We start from the raw sequence: 18,270 nt of genomic DNA on the forward strand, positions 1-18,270 counted from the left end.
GAGTGTCGAAACGTCTGAAATTTTGTAAATATGGTCTCTTTGCTGACGATAAATCTGCATATTACCACTTCAATCTTGCCCAACTCGACGATGCAGCGTATAAAATCAATACTGATGCTCAAGCAGAAGCTGATTGGGATAGGAAAGTGGGTCTTGAACTCAACCTTGGGAAAACTAAAGTTATGATTCTAGGGAGTAGCAGGAAATTGAAACTACTTAAAAATTGTGATCTTTCTCAAATAATTGTAGATGGCAATGTTATCCCATATGTTAGTTCAACCAAACATTTGGGTGTTCACTTATCAGAAAATCTTTCCTGGGATCTTCATGTCTCACATGTCTCTCGAAAAGTCTATTGTACTCTAAATAGCCTCAAATATAGGAAGAATGTACTATCTACCTCAACCCGGAAATTACTGGTCGCAGCAATGGTTATTCCAATCATTGACTACTGCTCTCTGGTCTTGATAGATATATCCAAAAGACTAGATTACAAATTACAGCATCTGATAAATAATGGTATAAGATTCATTTTTAATCTGAAACGTGATGAGCATATAACACCACATAGACGCTCGTTACAATGGCTCACAGTCAAATCGAAGCGGTACTACTTCTTGGCTTGTTTTTTGTACAAACTTTTTATCTCTGGTGAACCTAGATTCCTCAGAAGCATGTTTGTCGAGGAATCACCTGATATTAGACGTTCTGATAGAGTGGCTGCCAAACAAAACAATATCATATTTAAAATTCCCAATTTTTCAACTACTGTCTACGAACATTCATTTCTGATTTCATCGATACGCCTCTGGAGAGAATTACCACCTGATGTCATAAATGCACTTAGCATTGATACTTTCAAGACAAAAGCCTACAAATTCTTCCATGACCTTGAGCTTAAAGAGAACTTGATTCCCGGCTTCACTGATAACGATTCAAATCATTAAAATATATATATTTTTTAATTGTAAAAAAAACTGATTATATTTTCCTAAATTTTCAAATTGTTCTTAAATTTTTGTTAGCAAAATCTCAATATTGTTACAGTACCTATTTAAAGACGTTTATACTCTTACATGTACTTTATATTCTTATATTTTTATATTTTTGCCATTCGGCCATTGCCTTGGCATACAAATTAAATAAATAATAAATAATAAATAATAAAATGGACACAATTATTTATACATACACATACGAGTGCAGATCGACCTATACACAGCATCGTTAAAATCATGAGAGAAGGTTTATAAAACGTAGAAATAAGGAGATTCGATGATGAACTTATTTTCAATAACTTGAAAATTCTTAAAATGTTTTAATTTTCTCTGTAATAAATAAAAAGTAATTTAACTTACTCACCAAAATTTCAAATACTCGAGTTAGATTTTTAGAAACGTATTAATTTTTCGCTATTTCAACTGAAAAATTGATGTCCAGATCTTGGGTAAAATTACAGTAAAACCACCGAGGAACCACTATGGTATCTCGGTGGATCCACGATGGTTGCAAGGCCATATTTTGAAAAAATGAGCAATGTTATTATAAGAAATTATTTTTTTGAAAATTTTAAACAATTTTATTTCTTAGTTGAACAAATAATTACTTTTCCCACGGTATCTTTTATCTTGAAAAAAGTATTCTAGATTTAAAAAAACAATTTTTCATGAAAATTCTTAAGTTATCTATTTTATATTGTTTTCTTCCAAATTAAAAAAAAAACTTTTAACAAAAAAATTACTGCGAGAAAAATTTTGATTTCTGCAGTTAAGAAATAAAATTATTCAAAATTGTCAATAAATTAATTTATTGCCACAACATTGCTCATTTTTTTCGGATGAATTTTTTCTCCTAATTTAGATCTTCATTCACACTTATCTCAAGCGTTCTCATTAAGTAATTTTAAAAGAATTCACAACTAAGTTTTACACATTTTTTTATTATTAAAAACTATTTACAAACTAGATATTTTCAATAAAAAAATTAATTCATTATTTTTATCACTTGATAATTTCTTGGTTGTAATTATAATAAAGAATCTTTTTAGGTCACACCAATAAATGTAAGCAAAGTATAAAAAAAATTAATATTATTATTGCCGACAAATAATAAAAAATAAAATAGACATATTTACAGTTTTGAAAGAAATGATCATTACCTTAATTTGTAATATGTACAATGTCTCTTTATTATTATCATTATGAAAGTTTTATAAAAAAATAGAGAACCTAGCTGCAAGATTATTATCCAAATAGTTAAATTTTCTTTATATATTATTTAGTATAAGCTGAGCATTTTTACAATAAACGAAAATTATTTAATTTTTATTGATTTAATATTTTATATTTAATATTTAATAATATAAACGAAAATTGATTTAATATTTGATAAAAGAGAAATATTATTCGACTTTTATTATCCATGGATGAATAGGTACATAACCATATTGAATATTCAAAAGACTTTTAAGGATCATATCATAGAGAGGGCTCGGTTGCTCCATAGTAGGTATGTGTAAAAACTGGTTGAGAAAATGAATGTTGGAAATTGGACTAACTACACAGGCAGTTCCAGCTCCAAACATCTCTAGTATCTGAAAAATAAATAAGATATCTTGTTTATTTATATAAATTTATTTTTAAATATTACTGCGATAACGTCAACAATATTTATAAAAAATAATAATGTTATTGAACTCTTTTTAACATTTATAACATAATAGAATTATTTATTAATAACATGACTAAATCTGCTTAGTTATTGCTTTTTGTTTAATATATTATATTATTTATATTATGTAGATAAAAATGTTGCTGATAATCACTTACCCTTTTCTCAGAAGTTAAACGGCACACTTCTTCCATCGTAATAATTCTCTCGGTTACTTTAAACTGATTCCATTCGTGAGCTAAATTCAATATTGACATTCGAGTGATTCCGGGAAGAATTAACCCATTTAATGGAGGAGTTATTAATTCTTTTTCTGTAATAAATACATTTTTTTATTTATGTATAAATTTTAACTAAAAAGAGAAATTATTTGATCCAAGAAAAATACTACTAACAAAATTTTATTCTCGTCTTCTCAAAATATGCAAGAACTCTTGTATCAAGAAAATAAACTTTAGGCAGAGTTTCACTAATCATGATAAATTGCAACTCTTGGTTAAAGAATTTGATTGGATCAACCAATTTTCTTCAAAATAATGAAGTTCAACATTATTTCTCTTCAATAGCACTGAGAGAAAAAATTTTTTTTGAAAAAAATTAACAATAATGAAATAAAATACATTTGTTGAAAGTTTGCAACAATTTCATTTTTTAGCTGAATAAATTAAAATTTTTCTCATAGTAACTTTCTTATTGAAAAAAAGTTTATTCGAAAAAAAAAAAAAAAAACTCAATTTTAGATAAACGACTTGCGAATTTTAATAAAGAAGAAAATTTTGTAGATTAAAGTAACAGTATTGACTTTATGATTATTGCATTCAAGCAAGTAAATGCTGATTATACACTGAAAGAAAAAAAAATGGCCATTGTTGTGAAAAAAATAAATTCGTTGAAAATTTCAAATAATTACATTTCTTAGTTGAAGAAGTTTTTTCACAGTAACTTGTGTTTTTAAAAAAAAAAATTTTTTTTGATCTAAAGAAAGACAATTTCAGAAATATTTTTATTTTTTCAACTAAAAAATTAAATTGTTTAAAATTTTTAACAAATGAATTTCTTGTTATACCATTGCTCATTTTTTTTTTTTTTCAAAATAAATTTTTTCTCTTAATACAGTACAGCAATGATAATGAGTATCAGAAGACTTATAGTCATAAAATATCTATATTACCTCCTTGCTCATTGATGATAAACATAAAAATGTTCATTGTTCCAACCTCTGTTAACTGCATATCTTCACCATAAAGCCATAAAACTTGCTGAAGACCTTTTTCTTCAGCTTTCTCTTGAACATGAATTGTAGGAGCATAATTGCTACCTAATTTTGAATCACCACAGCCTCCAGGCCATGCTCTAGTATAACTTGGATCAGCGAGAAGTGATACACCTTTACTGACTGGTCCGTGAAAATAGGATCCAACTGGACACAGAATAGCATACAAGAGTGCTGAGCGAGATGTTGCAACACCTAACGTAGGCTACATTGTTACAATAAATAAAAAAAAATAAATAAATAAATGATAAATAATAAAAATGATAGTTTTTTATCTTATGCTTCTTCAGTGTTTTTATTTTCTTAATCATCTGGCCTGCAGCTATCTCAACGCGACCTTGTCTTTCTCGAAAATAAGAATAAATAATCGACATTGCAAGTTTAATTACGTCAATTTTAATATGATGAAAACTTTGAAGATATTGATAGATGTTGACAAGTGTTATCATTTGAATATCAGTACGTTATGCGCAAAATTTTGTTTTACTTTTTTCAGAGATAATTTAAAAAATTCTTCGAAAAATGACAAATACTATTGGATTTATTAACATAAGAGTAATAAATAAAAAAGTAAATTTTATGATAGAAGAAATAATATCTTCCTAAAATTTAATTTATAATAAAATGAGATAATAATAAACTTATGTTATAATTTCTTATGTTTACATCAAGCTCTTTGCATCACTGAATTATATTTTTAATGGCCTTTGTTCACCTCTGTTATTGTTATGAGATTACAATATTATCAATCATACTTACATCCACCCCGATAACAGTAGGTCTTATGTATAGACTTGCCGTTTCACAATGCGGCACCCATTCCTGATCGATACTAATTAACCTACTCAAACATTTTATGAATTCTGTACTATTAAATGTTGGCAAACCTAATCTTTTTGCTGAATGGTTCAATCTTTGCATATTTAGTTCCGGGCGAAACAACCGTATTTTATCATCTTTGCCTCGGTAAGCTTTCATACCTTCAAATGCCTGAAACAATTATTAGAATTGTTTATTTTAGTGATTTAATTATTTAATTTATTGAAAAACAAAATGAAACATTTTTTGCATTGAATTGTTTTTTTTAAAGTAATTAGAAACTAAATTCTAGATTGTACAGGTTGTCATCTTCATTGTGAAAATTACCATGAAAAACAACAAAGTTTAAGACTATTAGTCATACGTTAATTAAGTAGTAGTTATTCTCTTCACAGTAAATGTCATTTTTTTTTTTTTTTTTTCGTATGTCTTGGATGTTACGTCATACACGGTAATAGTCTGAGCTGTTGCATACTTAAAGATTCTTATCTTGAAAAAGTTTTGTGAGTATTATTCGTTAAGCTGATACTTGAGCAATAATTAGATAATTTATTTTTTTTAAGTTCTGAAAAAAACTACTTGACTTACGGAAGTATATTTTCTTCAATACGTTTCTCTTGTTTCAAGATGTTCAGTTTTCTTAATACAAAAAATTAACTTTTAAATAATAAAAATTAAAACTATTGGATTAAAAACGAAAAGTTGATTTACTGAAATAAAGTCTTGAATCCCGAATTGAAATTTTAAACGTAAATTGAACGTTTTTAACGATAAAACAGCATTGAACATTAAAAATGGATGTAAACTAAAAATTAATGTATATCAATAATTTTTTTGAGTAATTAAATGCTTAAACCCAAAATACGTTCTAATGCATTATAATTGTCAAGAAAATAATTTTTTTGAGCTATTAAAGGGTACGACACGGACTAAAATCCGAAAACTGAGACTTAGTTAGCTAGTGTTAGATCTTAGGACAATTTCATCAAGACGCAACTAGGCAACCCAATACTATGTCTTTTAGCGTGTTTTATATGTATTTCAAGGAAAAACTGAAGGTCACAAAAGGGTAGAAAATTTTTTTTGTTTGCCTTAGTAACTTTGCTTTTCATTTTAACGTTCAATACATTACTAACGTTAAAAAGATTCAATTTACGTCCAATATTTTGACTCGGAATACATTTAAAAATATGTTGAAGTTAAAACTTCGATTTCTTAAAACATTTTTTTGCTATTTTGTATGAAGAAACTAGTTCTTGAACTATGAATTTAAAATTCATAAAAGCAAACTAAATTATTTTTAATCAAAGGAAAATATTCTTGAATAAAGCATTTGATTCTATTGATGGAAGATAATAAACTCTTGCGTCAGCAGTTATCGATCAAAGGTCTGGGTTACTTGAGCCGAAATAACGAGACTCAACACAAAAAATTTTTAAACCAAACAATAGGTTGTCTTGAAATTAAGTTTCTTAGAAAAATGATTTCTCTTAAATCAAAATAGATTTTCTATCAATGAAAAAATTGTATCATAAAAAGAATATCAATAATAAACTGCAGTTATCTGTATTGATTCATGATAATTTCCGTTCAAACAGTTCGGATTTTTTTCAACATTAAAAAGTAAAAATAAATAACTTACTTGTACAGCGTAATGTAGAGCCTTGCTTGCTGGGTGTAAAACTAGACTTTCCAAAGGAGTAATTTCTGGCGCTTGCCATCCTCCTAGATCTTCATGAAAAAAAACTTTGAACATATGATCAGTAAAGTATTTTCCGAAGACCAAATCTCTAACATCTGGTTTTGGTTGAAGTAAATGTGGTGGCGCCAAACGGATCGACAAATCAGCATACTGTCAAATAAATATCGAAAAATGATTTTTTAATAAACTCAAAAAATTTTCAAAATACATACAACATAAAAAAAATTTGTTGAAATGAACTCTAAGAAGAAATAAGAAATGAATTACATTAAAATTTAATAAAGACGAGAAAAAATTTTTTTTTGTAATTTTAATTTTAATTATAGGATAGAAGCTCTCAATGTTGACCAGTTTAGATAAAATGAACATAAATAGATTATTTGTAAATTTATTGGAAGGGGCATTCCATGCGAAATGGGAAAATGTATACAATTTTAAAATTTCTTTAGTTAATTCTAATTCAGTCTTAATTTATTATTAAAAGTCTATATTTTACTGATTTGTAAAGAAAATTTTTTTCAATCGATAAGAAAATCGATTTTTCTCTCCTAGTAACTTTTCAGTCGTACTAACTAGTATCCGGGCAACACGTTTTTTTAATCATTTCATCTATTCCAGCTAGCGATTCATTTTATTTAAGAAGAATTAAATAAAGAAGAAAATTACGTTTGATTCAAACGAAAAGATACGTTAGTTTTTGTATATTTCGTATTTGAACATAAGCTTGTCACATGTCCTTCCAGTCATGCAGAAAGATAGAAAAGTTGTTTTCCCAACGATAATTACGACAGTCTTAAAAAGTAATCGAGGTTTTTGACAAAAGGATATTGTTAATTAGTTATTCTTCTGTATTATAAGATACATGTAGTAATGGAAAATATTAGAGTTTAAGATGTTTTCTTATTTTTACTAGTTAGTTTTAAATAGATTGTAAAATCAAAGGATGTATGGTTGTAAATTTAAGGATTAGGCGGGTAACAGAGACTGTTCGACATGTTGTCAGCAGATGTCAAAATATTCGAAAGATTCTGTTGCTATAGAGAATAAGAAATGTTGTAACGTGAGGTATGAGTGAGAGAGTGAAAAACTGAGAGAAAGAGAGAGAGAGAGAGATTGATTGATTGATTGATTGATAGTTTATTAATGCCAAGGCACAAGCCAAATGGCAATTTTAAATACAATATGATTTACAAATACAATAATAATAGAAAAATTATATAAGTACATAAACTATAATAAAGATCTAATATAAAAATTTATATTAATTTTATCTGATTCAACTAGCATACTCACTAAATTATTCAATTTATAACAGCCGATAAAATAATAAAGTTGGAGAATTTAACACTTAGAATCTAACAGTAATTATCAGAGAACCTATCACTTTACAATAACAAAATTAATAATCCAAGTTCAACAAATGGTCAAAAATTTTATTTTTGAACACTTCAAGACTAGATGAGTTTACAATCTCTTCAGGCAGTTCTTCCCACAATCGTATTACACTCACTTGGAATGACCGCTCCATGAAGGTCGTAGCAAAATGCGGAAACGTGAAAAGAGAGTGTTTTTGGCTGCTAACCTATCTGAACGTCTGACTTCGGTCTCCTCAACAAAAGCATCTCGTAGGTACTTGGGTTTACCAACTTGAAGTAGCTTGAAGAGAGAGAGAGAGAGAGAGAGAGAGAGAGAGAGAGAGAGAGAGAGAGAGAGAGAGAGAGAGAGAGAGAGAGAGAGAGAGAGAGAGAGAGAGAGAGAGAGAGAGAGAGAGAGAGAGAGAGAGAGAGAGAGAGAGAGAGAGAGAGAGAGAGAGAGAGAGAGAGAGAGAGAGAGAGAGAGAGAGAGAGAGAGAGAGAGAGAGAGAGAGAGAGAGAGAGAGAGAGAGAGAGAGAGAGAGAGAGAGAGAGAGAGAGAGAGAGAGAGAGAGAGAGAGAGAGAGAGAGAGAGAGAGAGAGAGAGAGAGAGAGAGAGAGAGAGAGAGAGAGAGAGAGAGAGAGAGAGAGAGAGAGAGAGAGAGAGAGAGAGAGAGAGAGAGAGAGAGAGAGAGAGAGAGAGAGAGAGAGAGAGAGAGAGAGAGAGAGAGAGAGAGAGAGAGAGAGAGAGAGAGAGAGAGAGAGAGAGAGAGAGAGAGAGAGAGAGAGAGAGAGAGAGAGAGAGAGAGAGAGAGAGAGAGAGAGAGAGAGAGAGAGAGAGAGAGAGAGAGAGAGAGAGAGAGAGAGAGAGAGAGAGAGAGAGAGAGAGAGAGAGAGAGAGAGAGAGAGAGAGAGAGAGAGAGAGAGAGAGAGAGAGAGAGAGAGAGAGAGAGAGAGAGAGAGAGAGAGAGAGAGAGAGAGAGAGAGAGAGAGAGAGAGAGAGAGAGAGAGAGAGAGAGAGAGAGAGAGAGAGAGAGAGAGAGAGAGAGAGAGAGAGAGAGAGAGAGAGAGAGAGAGAGAGAGAGAGAGAGAGAGAGAGAGAGAGAGAGAGAGAGAGAGAGAGAGAGAGAGAGAGAGAGAGAGAGAGAGAGAGAGAGAGAGAGAGAGAGAGAGAGAGAGAGAGAGAGAGAGAGAGAGAGAGAGAGAGAGAGAGAGAGAGAGAGAGAGAGAGAGAGAGAGAGAGAGAGAGAGAGAGAGAGAGAGAGAGAGAGAGAGAGAGAGAGAGAGAGAGAGAGAGAGAGAGAGAGAGAGAGAGAGAGAGAGAGAGAGAGAGAGAGAGAGAGAGAGAGAGAGAGAGAGAGAGAGAGAGAGAGAGAGAGAGAGAGAGAGAGAGAGAGAGAGAGAGAGAGAGAGAGAGAGAGAGAGAGAGAGAGAGAGAGAGAGAGAGAGAGAGAGAGAGAGAGAGAGAGAGAGAGAGAGAGAGAGAGAGAGAGAGAGAGAGAGAGAGAGAGAGAGAGAGAGAGAGAGAGAGAGAGAGAGAGAGAGAGAGAGAGAGAGAGAGAGAGAGAGAGAGAGAGAGAGAGAGAGAGAGAGAGAGAGAGAGAGAGAGAGAGAGAGAGAGAGAGAGAGAGAGAGAGAGAGAGAGAGAGAGAGAGAGAGAGAGAGAGAGAGAGAGAGAGAGAGAGAGAGAGAGAGAGAGAGAGAGAGAGAGAGAGAGAGAGAGAGAGAGAGAGAGAGAGAGAGAGAGAGAGAGAGAGAGAGAGAGAGAGAGAGAGAGAGAGAGAGAGAGAGAGAGAGAGAGAGAGAGAGAGAGAGAGAGAGAGAGAGAGAGAGAGAGAGAGAGAGAGAGAGAGAGAGAGAGAGAGAGAGAGAGAGAGAGAGAGAGAGAGAGAGAGAGAGAGAGAGAGAGAGAGAGAGAGAGAGAGAGAGAGAGAGAGAGAGAGAGAGAGAGAGAGAGAGAGAGAGAGAGAGTATGAAGTAATGTCCGAGACGGGGGTGAGAAGGGACCGAGAGGCCCAAGAAATTTTAAAAGCGGTAGTTGTAAGTGAGTATAACACCACCCAGACTAGTAAGCAGACGTGTATCCCTTATTCTTAATAAAGCTTATCATGTAGTTAAAAAAATCATTGTCCTATCCATTAATTCCAACTTCTAAATATTATCCTAAAATTAATATTTCTACATACATTTCGCTATAGTACAAGTTTCAGTCACATAATTATAGCTTATAATTGATGGAATTCCAGAGTCAAATGTTCACCAGTCACTATGGAATGCCCCGGAAGAGTTTATAAGCTGAACCAGGTGTTATACTTTCTTTTATAGTTTTAACTTACAAACTACAATACTTTTGTTTATAAAATACATAATAATAAACATTTAATTGCGATAATTAAAGTTACAGCTAATTGCTCCGAATGTTGGCCATTACGCACTAAATATTGACCGCCAATGTTCCAAATACTGACCTGAGTTTATACTTACTAAACTTAGAAATAACTTTTATCAGGTAGATTTATTTAGAAATCCAACTATTGCATTTGTCCTCAAGGTGAAATTTTCACCTGATTTTGCTATCATATGTTATAATTAGTCGAGTAGGTTCCAAAAATACCATTGGTTAAAAAATTGATATGTGTATGTATATATATGTAATATAACCAGCCTTGTCATCAGGATATCTCGAAAAGTTTTCAACCGACATTGATAAAACTTAGTACATATATTCTTTGGGTAATTACCGAGGTCGAGTTCGAAGATGAGCAAAATCGGTCAATTAGTTTAGAAATGGCGGCCATTTAAAATTTTTAAAATTTTGTAAATTTCAAGTTTTGTTACTTTAAACGTGAATAACTTTTGACTGACAGAAAAGAGCTCATTTCTGGAAACTTTATAGTGAAGCTGATTATATTACTTTCAAATTGACCTATAACACTTATACTTTATGAAAATTTTTATTAATTTTATAGGCCATTCAAAAATTTTTAAATAATGAAAACTTTTTTTCAAATGTGGTTTTTTAGAATGACTTTTAAACAGCTTTATCAACCGATTGCAAAAACTAATCAGCTCTTAACATAAAAAAAACTACGTCGATCGGTCCAGTCAAAATCGCCTGATTCGTTTGTGTGATATCGTTGACGAAAGAAATAAAAAAACGTTTTTTTTTTTTTTTTTTTTTCAAAAAATTCCGAAATCTTTAATCTGATCATTTTACGGTTTGAAATTCATCATATAATTCAAAACTGCATTGACTGTTGTCAACTGCGTGATAATCGGTTGATTCATTCAAAAGTTATAGCAGATTGAAAATCTATAATTAACAAATTAAATAACAGAAACAAAGAAAATCTCATATCACATGAAATCTACCTTCCATTTCGGGTGAGGCCGAATGGCATTTCATTTTCAATCTATAATACTTTCGAAATTAGGGAATCTATTCACTGATATGTCCATATTTTCAGTATTGTTGGTAGTTATTCTGTATTCTAATACAATATTATCTTCAGTACTCATATTTAAATCAATCGCCGAAGCCCAATTAATATTAGGTACGTTGGATAATTTACAACATCAATTATTGACAAAAGAATTATTTTAATTATTAACATGGTTTATCTAATAAAAATGATTGATTATTAATCTTCGATGCTCAATTTTTTTAACACATACTTATTTATTGATTATAAAGTATTTAATTTCATGAAAATTGATCATAAATGTTCTAACTAAACACGACGAGGTAAATTTATAATGACTAAGTTTTCCAAATTTCTGACATTTAAACAGAAAAAAATTTTTTGTTCATACTAACAAAAAAAAAAATGACGCTATAAAAATTTTACACCGTTTTGTGTTTTCTCAGGTCCATTTTTACATCAAAAATTTTTTTAGTGTACTGTTCCTTAATGAAATACTTACCTTAAATGAATTATCTGGTTCTGGCTGAGGACGAACTCTATCTTGAGCTTGCAAGGATGAACTGAATCTTACATTCTTGAGATAGTTTAGCAACCGCCCATTAAATAGTTCCTAAAAAAAAAAAAAAAAAAAAAAAAATTGAGAATTTAAACTGCTATGCTTCATTCAAATCTACTTTTATTGAATGAAAAATTTTATATAAGTATTTATTTTCTGGCTTTATAATGCCTAAGTAACCATGAACTAGTTTGAAGCAATGTTTATGGGACAAATTTAATTTCTATGAAAGTTTTCTTGCATAAAATATTTGTTAACTGTTGAATAAAAGTTTACTTCAGGAGTAATACATAGCTATAGCTTAAAATAGAATACTATGGTAACAATTAATTGATTTATTCATATAAAAGTTCATATTCACCGAGCTGTTAACGCTGTTACAGCACCAAGTCGAATAGATAAATATTGACCTTTCAGAATTTTTTTCATTGTTTACAGTCAACTAACCGAACAAAACAAAACTTATAAAAAAAAGGTGACTTTATGCGTCAGTAGTACTTATTAAAATTTTTCATTTTGCAGGACTCGAGGACATATAATATAATTCATTAAATTATATGCACCCTAATCTTATTTTTTTTTAATATTTTAGAATTTTTTTTTTCTTTCAAATCCATTTCCTCAGGAAATTAAGAGATTCAAACTTTAAAAATATGTTATGTATTGTAATCTCATGTCAAATTAATAAACTCAAAAAACCGTCTCTAAATTATTATTAAATAAATAAAATAAACTCAAAAGATAATTTTCGATTCTGAGATACAATCTTTTCCTTATTTTTATAAAAAATAACTAACCACCTACAGTTCGTATGTGACTGCTGAAATTTACGGATTATGAATAACAAAACTTTGGCTTAACGACTTTCCGATATTTATAATCACACTATACGTACTATAATTTAATGGACAAATTTGACGGTACAAATTTATAGAACCAACAAACTATTCAAAATTTCTCCAAAAACTTTACATAAAAAATTGATTATCGTTGAAAAATATATAAAACCATAAAAAGGCACAAACTCTTTTCAAGATTTTTCTGATGATACCAAATTTAACTATAAAAATTCCTTTAAAAATAATAATATGCTCATCACAAAATTTTCCTTACTCTCTCAATTATTTAAATCATAAATAACTGTCGCTAAAAAATATCAAAACCAATTTACAATAAAAATATAATAAAATTTATCGTAGTACTTTAATAATATAAATTCATTTATTTGACAAAATAAAATAAATAAATAAACAAATTAGGTTTGTCGCGAAAATCGAAACTATCTAGAGCTATTTCGGAAACTCATCATAATAACTATTTCTGAAAAGCATACGAAACATTGAAAAAGCTCGAATTTAGGTCCAGAGCTTTCTAATGATACTAAATTTAATTTAAAAAACGTATTTCATCAGATAAGTACACCGGAGACAAAATTTTCTTTATTCTCTTAATTTTATAGATTACGGTTTAAAATTCAATAATTAAACATACCTTTCGTTTGATGTGCACCATGATGTTTGCGTAAAAAATAATTCCTCAATCAAATAATGGTATTTTCTAAATTAATCAATAAAATAATTATGTAATAACACATAGGATTATAACATTTATAGTAAAGTTATATTTTTCCAAGTGCTACAATAAGAATATTATATAGAATGCAATATTACCGATTAAAATAAGTTAAAAAATCAACTAAACTTATTTCATTCGATTTACTGCAAAAAAAATATTATCTATTTAAAATTTATTTTTCTTATCATTTACATTTATAATTGTTTTTATTCAATTCTTTTCTAAAATATAACTCACAAATTTATCTCGAAACCGATCGAAAGTGCGCATTAATAAAATATTCCTAATTAAATTTAGCGAACCGATCAAATTATAATGAAGAGATAATTATATAAATGAAGCATAAAATTCTAATAATAAACAAATTCTTATGTTCCTTTAATTACATATCTCGAGACATAATTATTAATTATAATAGTAAAAAATTCCTCTGTAAGAGAGTTTGTAATTTCAAATCGTACATCTACAGTATTAAATAATAACAATAATGAAATTCCGTAAGTAGTATAACCCAACGTAGGTTTTCCGGGTTCAAGTAGTGCGACAATATATACTGCATGCAATGTTTCAAGATATATTTTTAATGTATATTGTACATGGAAAAAAACAATTAGATACTCCAACATGACGCAATTCTGTAAAAGTAACAGGACAAACTCCTGTTGCAGCATCATGTGCTGTCTTTCAACTGACAATATTGATTAAAACATTTTTATTACACACACAGTAAAAAGTTTTACATTCTTATGTCAAAAAAATTGTTTTTATTTTAATTTTGTGTTAAATATGTAACTATTTTTATTTTGATTTGAGAGAATTAACACAAAAATTGTTAAATTTACATATCAAAGTGTTAAATATTTGATAGAAAATTTCTTGATGCAATGACGTAATATTTTTGCTGTGTATGGTCACTAAATTTAATGAATTATATAATTGTTTAAATTATATAAAAAAAAATTTTTTCTAAAAAAAATAAACAATGTTGTAATAACAAAATAATTTATTGAAAATATTAAACAATTCTATTTCTTCGCTGAAGAAATAAAAATTCTTCTCACAGTAACTTTCTTATTGAAAAATAGTTTTTTCGATTTGGGAAAAAACAATTTCGACTGATAATTCGCAAGTTGTGTATCTAAGCAAAAAAAAAAAAAATTCCCCTACCGTGGCCGATAGTTACCTCAAAAACAGGTCATCCGAAATGAAAAAATTTTAGCTACGTTATAGTCCGTATGACTCTATTATAATCCGGATGGCTTCGTTCAGCGATAACCGCATTTTTTTATATTTATTCGAATAAAAATAACAATCGATTGAATATTTTTATTTTTTTTTTTAGCCTTTTTGTGGATTCAAATTGCCTTAAAAAACCTTAAAAATGAAAAATTTTTAAAATCGGTTTATATTTGTTTGAGTCATAGATGCAACTAGCTTGAAAAAAGTCGTTTTGAGAAAATAAAATTTCACTTTGCGTTACTCTAAAATCATGTATATCATAAAATATTTATGCTAAAAAAAAACAATCAAGTCCTGGGCCATTTGAGGGTTTTACTCTCACTAAAATGACTTTAACTCCGAAAATTTTCGAACATTCGATTTAAAATTTCATACACATATTTTTGAATGCAGAAACTTTGATTTAAAGCGGAGAAAAAAATTTTCTTTCTCGATTCATCACAGTGACTACCCCCTTCAAAAAAAATTTATATGTTATACGTTGAAATATTGTTGACTATACTTCTAAATAAATGCTAAAATTTGATAGACTATAATAATGCTAATTGGATAGAATGCCAGTAAAAAAATCTATAAATACATGATTTTGGTTATTAAAAATATTGCGCATTCAATTAGGCGATTTAATAAGATCTCCTCTTAATTTGAAATACAAAATACGTTCAATTTTCTCCATTGTTTTTATTAAAGTTATAATTTGCTACTTAAACTGATCGAGATAAATTTAATAGAAGACTTAGAAGGGGAAGGAAAGCTTCTTAGAAGTTTTTAAGTGACGAAATTCTTTTAGAATTGTCCGCGATAAAAACACGATCAAAAGTATCATTTCGATTAAAGTTAGTAAACTCATAACGATAAAATAATCTCATAAATATTGGCAAATTTATCCTCACATTTATAGATAATGTGACCTACGTTTTCATAATAAAAGATATTATGATATATTTTAATGATATGAAACAAAAATTTATGAATACGTATAGTTTTTTTTAACGATTGATGTAAATATAAGTCTATTATTTGCAAGGACACTTTAATAAATTAAATCGTTTTAAATGGAACGGAAAAATAACATCGAAAACATTTTTAAAAGTTAAAGATCCACTTACGAATCCTGAGCTAATTTTTTTACACAAAAAAAAAAAAAATACGAGATAGTAATGGCTTAACTATTGATTGTGTCAAATAGTATTCAGTACAGCATCTGTGATTCTCACTACTCATTTGTTTTTGTTTTCATTGTCATACATCACCCGATATATTTTTTATAATACTGATAGAGGAAATTAATTGAATTATCTTTTCCGCCTATTTTGTTTAAGGAAAAAAATTGTTATGACTTAAAAAATTTATGAAGAAAACATTTTTTTATTTATTTTGTTCTGTATAGCGATAAAAATTATTTTGTAACTTTTTATTCGAACAGTTTTGATAAAAAGATATTTATAACAAAAAAAAATATACAAAAATTAAGAAATTTGGTCCAAAAAATTCGTGAAAATTTCAAAGTTTAAACTTTTTACGGATAAGTATAGTTAAAAAATAAAGCAATCATTGCATGGAAAAAAACGAATCTGTAAAATTTACAGAAAATAATCTACAAAGTTTAGAGAATATATACTCTGTAAAATTGACGAAAAAAAAAAATATCATTATTGCAGATGAGATTATGTAAAAACTACATAATTTTTTGTTAAATTTACAGATAAAATCTGTAAAGTCTACCAGAGTATTGTGTTATCGTTGCCGAGTAACTTTTTGAATTAAAATTAAGTTTGATAAACAATGAAAAAAATAAATTAATAATGATCCATTAATAGTAAATTTCAAATTTTTGTAATATGTGAATGTATAATTCTTTTTACTATTTATAAAAAAATAATATTTCTAAAAATACATTGTAAAAAATTATAAAACTTAAAATTTTTGAAAAAATTCGAAAAAGTGATATTAATTAATTTGAAATGATGCTTACCCGAGTAGCATCAATATGTTAAACTTACAATTTTAAAATCGCAGAATTCACTACGTAAAAATAACATATTGAGTTCCGTAAGTTCTACATAACTCGACTTATAAATAGAATACTGTAAATTTTACGAACTTTTCTATAAATTTACAGAGTAGTCTTTCCCGTATGTATTTCAAATGCTATTGAATTTTATCTCACTTTTTAAAATTTTAAATATTATCACTAGCATAGACTTAACAACTTTGAGGAAAATTTTACATATTGTACACCAAAGAAAAAATTAACTTTTTTCAAGAAAATCATCATGGAGAATGTATTTATCTCGAATTAGGCGAAAAAAATTTTTAAATCAATTATAATTCTTCCAAACGAAGAAAATTTTTTTAAAGAATTTATAAACTTGATTAAGAATACTTTCAAATTCTTAAAAAATAATTTTTTTGGTTCAAAAGTTTTTTTATTGAATAAAATTAATTTTTCTTCTATGTGTAGTCGGTGCTACGTAGATTGTACCTACTACCATCTGTATTTTCTTCAGATAATATTCAGTACTGTCCAATATAGTAGCCACTACTACCTAGTTTGTTTTTTGAAGTAAGATTTTTTTGAAAAATTAATAATTCTCTAAATAGTCTATCACTTCTTTTCTTTAACTTTGACTAAAGTATGAGTTTTTCTAAATAATTATAACACTAAAATAATAACAAAAAATTCATAAGCAATGGAATTGAAAATAGTAATTGCGGTAAAATTTTATGAGTCGGTAACGACTTTTATCCATTCAAAGCACAATTTTTGCAAAAAACTGTAAATTAAATTTTTTTATAGAATTTACAATTAAATTCCTCAACTTTTGGAAAAACAAAACTTTTGTTATCGTTAAATTACATGTTTGCATACCAATAAAATAGATAAATATTCAAAATAATCATATATCAATTAGAAACACTTTTTGATAAGTAAACAAAGTTAAAGTAAACAAATATTAGTGCGACGATAAAATCTCTAAGTATCACTTTCATGTGTCAGCTTTATTTCACTTATTCAGAAGTAATGACTGTAAATGAGCAGATTATTGATGTTTTATTTATCAGAAATAAAGAGAGAACAAGATAAAAAAGAAGAGGGGATGAATTCGTAAAGCAAGAGTTTACCACAATACGCAAAAGAAAGATAAACAAAAGTTTTCAATCTTTTTCCCCTTTCCTTATCACTTAACTAAAGTGTTGTAAGACGAGAACTATCTTCAGAATAATTGAATAAATAATACTCATTAAAAAAATCACCCAAGAAACCTAAATACTTATCAACAATTAATAGTGATGATTTATTTAAAAAAAAAAAAAATAAATTAACAACGAAATTACATAATAAAACAAAACATTTAATGTTTTCATCCTCGAAATTTTGCAGAGAAATTCACAAAATTTTGATTATTTCTTCTCAATAATTTTGTCGAAAACTGATTTTTCAATGATCAAAATGAAAAGATCATACTCCAATTTAAAAAATATTATTTTAAGAAGATATGTAAATGTAAACGTTGCGTAGTGCGCAAAGAAATTCTGATATCGGGCCACATTAATTATAATATGTATTTTTTTTTCATATTTGTTTTATTTTAAAAAATTGAAAAAACACTTGCTGCAATAACGAAATTACTCGGCTTAAACTTCCAATCCGGGTC

At 28.5% G+C, this 18,270-nt stretch overlaps 1 protein-coding gene across 1 annotated transcript; it reads right to left on the reverse strand.

Moving 5' to 3' along the window:
• Window positions 1-2,255: 2,255 nt before the first annotated feature.
• Window positions 2,256-17,635, reverse strand: Bcat (Branched chain amino acid transaminase). The gene is made up of 8 exons (XM_074250486.1): window positions 17,484-17,635; window positions 13,289-13,354; window positions 11,741-11,851; window positions 6,405-6,614; window positions 4,703-4,933; window positions 3,842-4,148; window positions 2,829-2,983; window positions 2,256-2,593 (listed from the first exon to the last, which is right to left on the reverse strand). The coding sequence occupies exons 2-8, from the start codon at window positions 13,307-13,309 to the stop codon at window positions 2,402-2,404; spliced, it is 1,227 nt and encodes a 408-aa protein (XP_074106587.1). The 5' UTR covers window positions 13,310-13,354; window positions 17,484-17,635; the 3' UTR covers window positions 2,256-2,401.
• Between the last annotated feature and the right edge of the window lie 635 nt (window positions 17,636-18,270).

Source organism: Cotesia typhae, unplaced genomic scaffold, assembly GCF_013202065.1.
Source record: "Cotesia typhae breed Kobodo isofemale line unplaced genomic scaffold, CoteBio_Ctyphae contig_59, whole genome shotgun sequence".
Lineage (NCBI taxonomy): Eukaryota > Metazoa > Arthropoda > Insecta > Hymenoptera > Braconidae > Cotesia > Cotesia typhae.

Bases quoted from the DNA above. Each gene is read 5' to 3' on its own strand.
- Bcat (XM_074250486.1), bottom strand. From the start codon at position 13,309: ATGGTGCACATCAAACGAAAG. The intron at 2,984-3,841 runs GTAATATAGATA...TATTTATTACAG, and splicing joins TATCATCAATGAGCAAGGAG to AAAAAGAATTAATAACTCCT. The intron at 2,594-2,828 runs GTAAGTGATTAT...TTTATTTTTCAG, and splicing joins GTTTAACTTCTGAGAAAAGG to ATACTAGAGATGTTTGGAGC.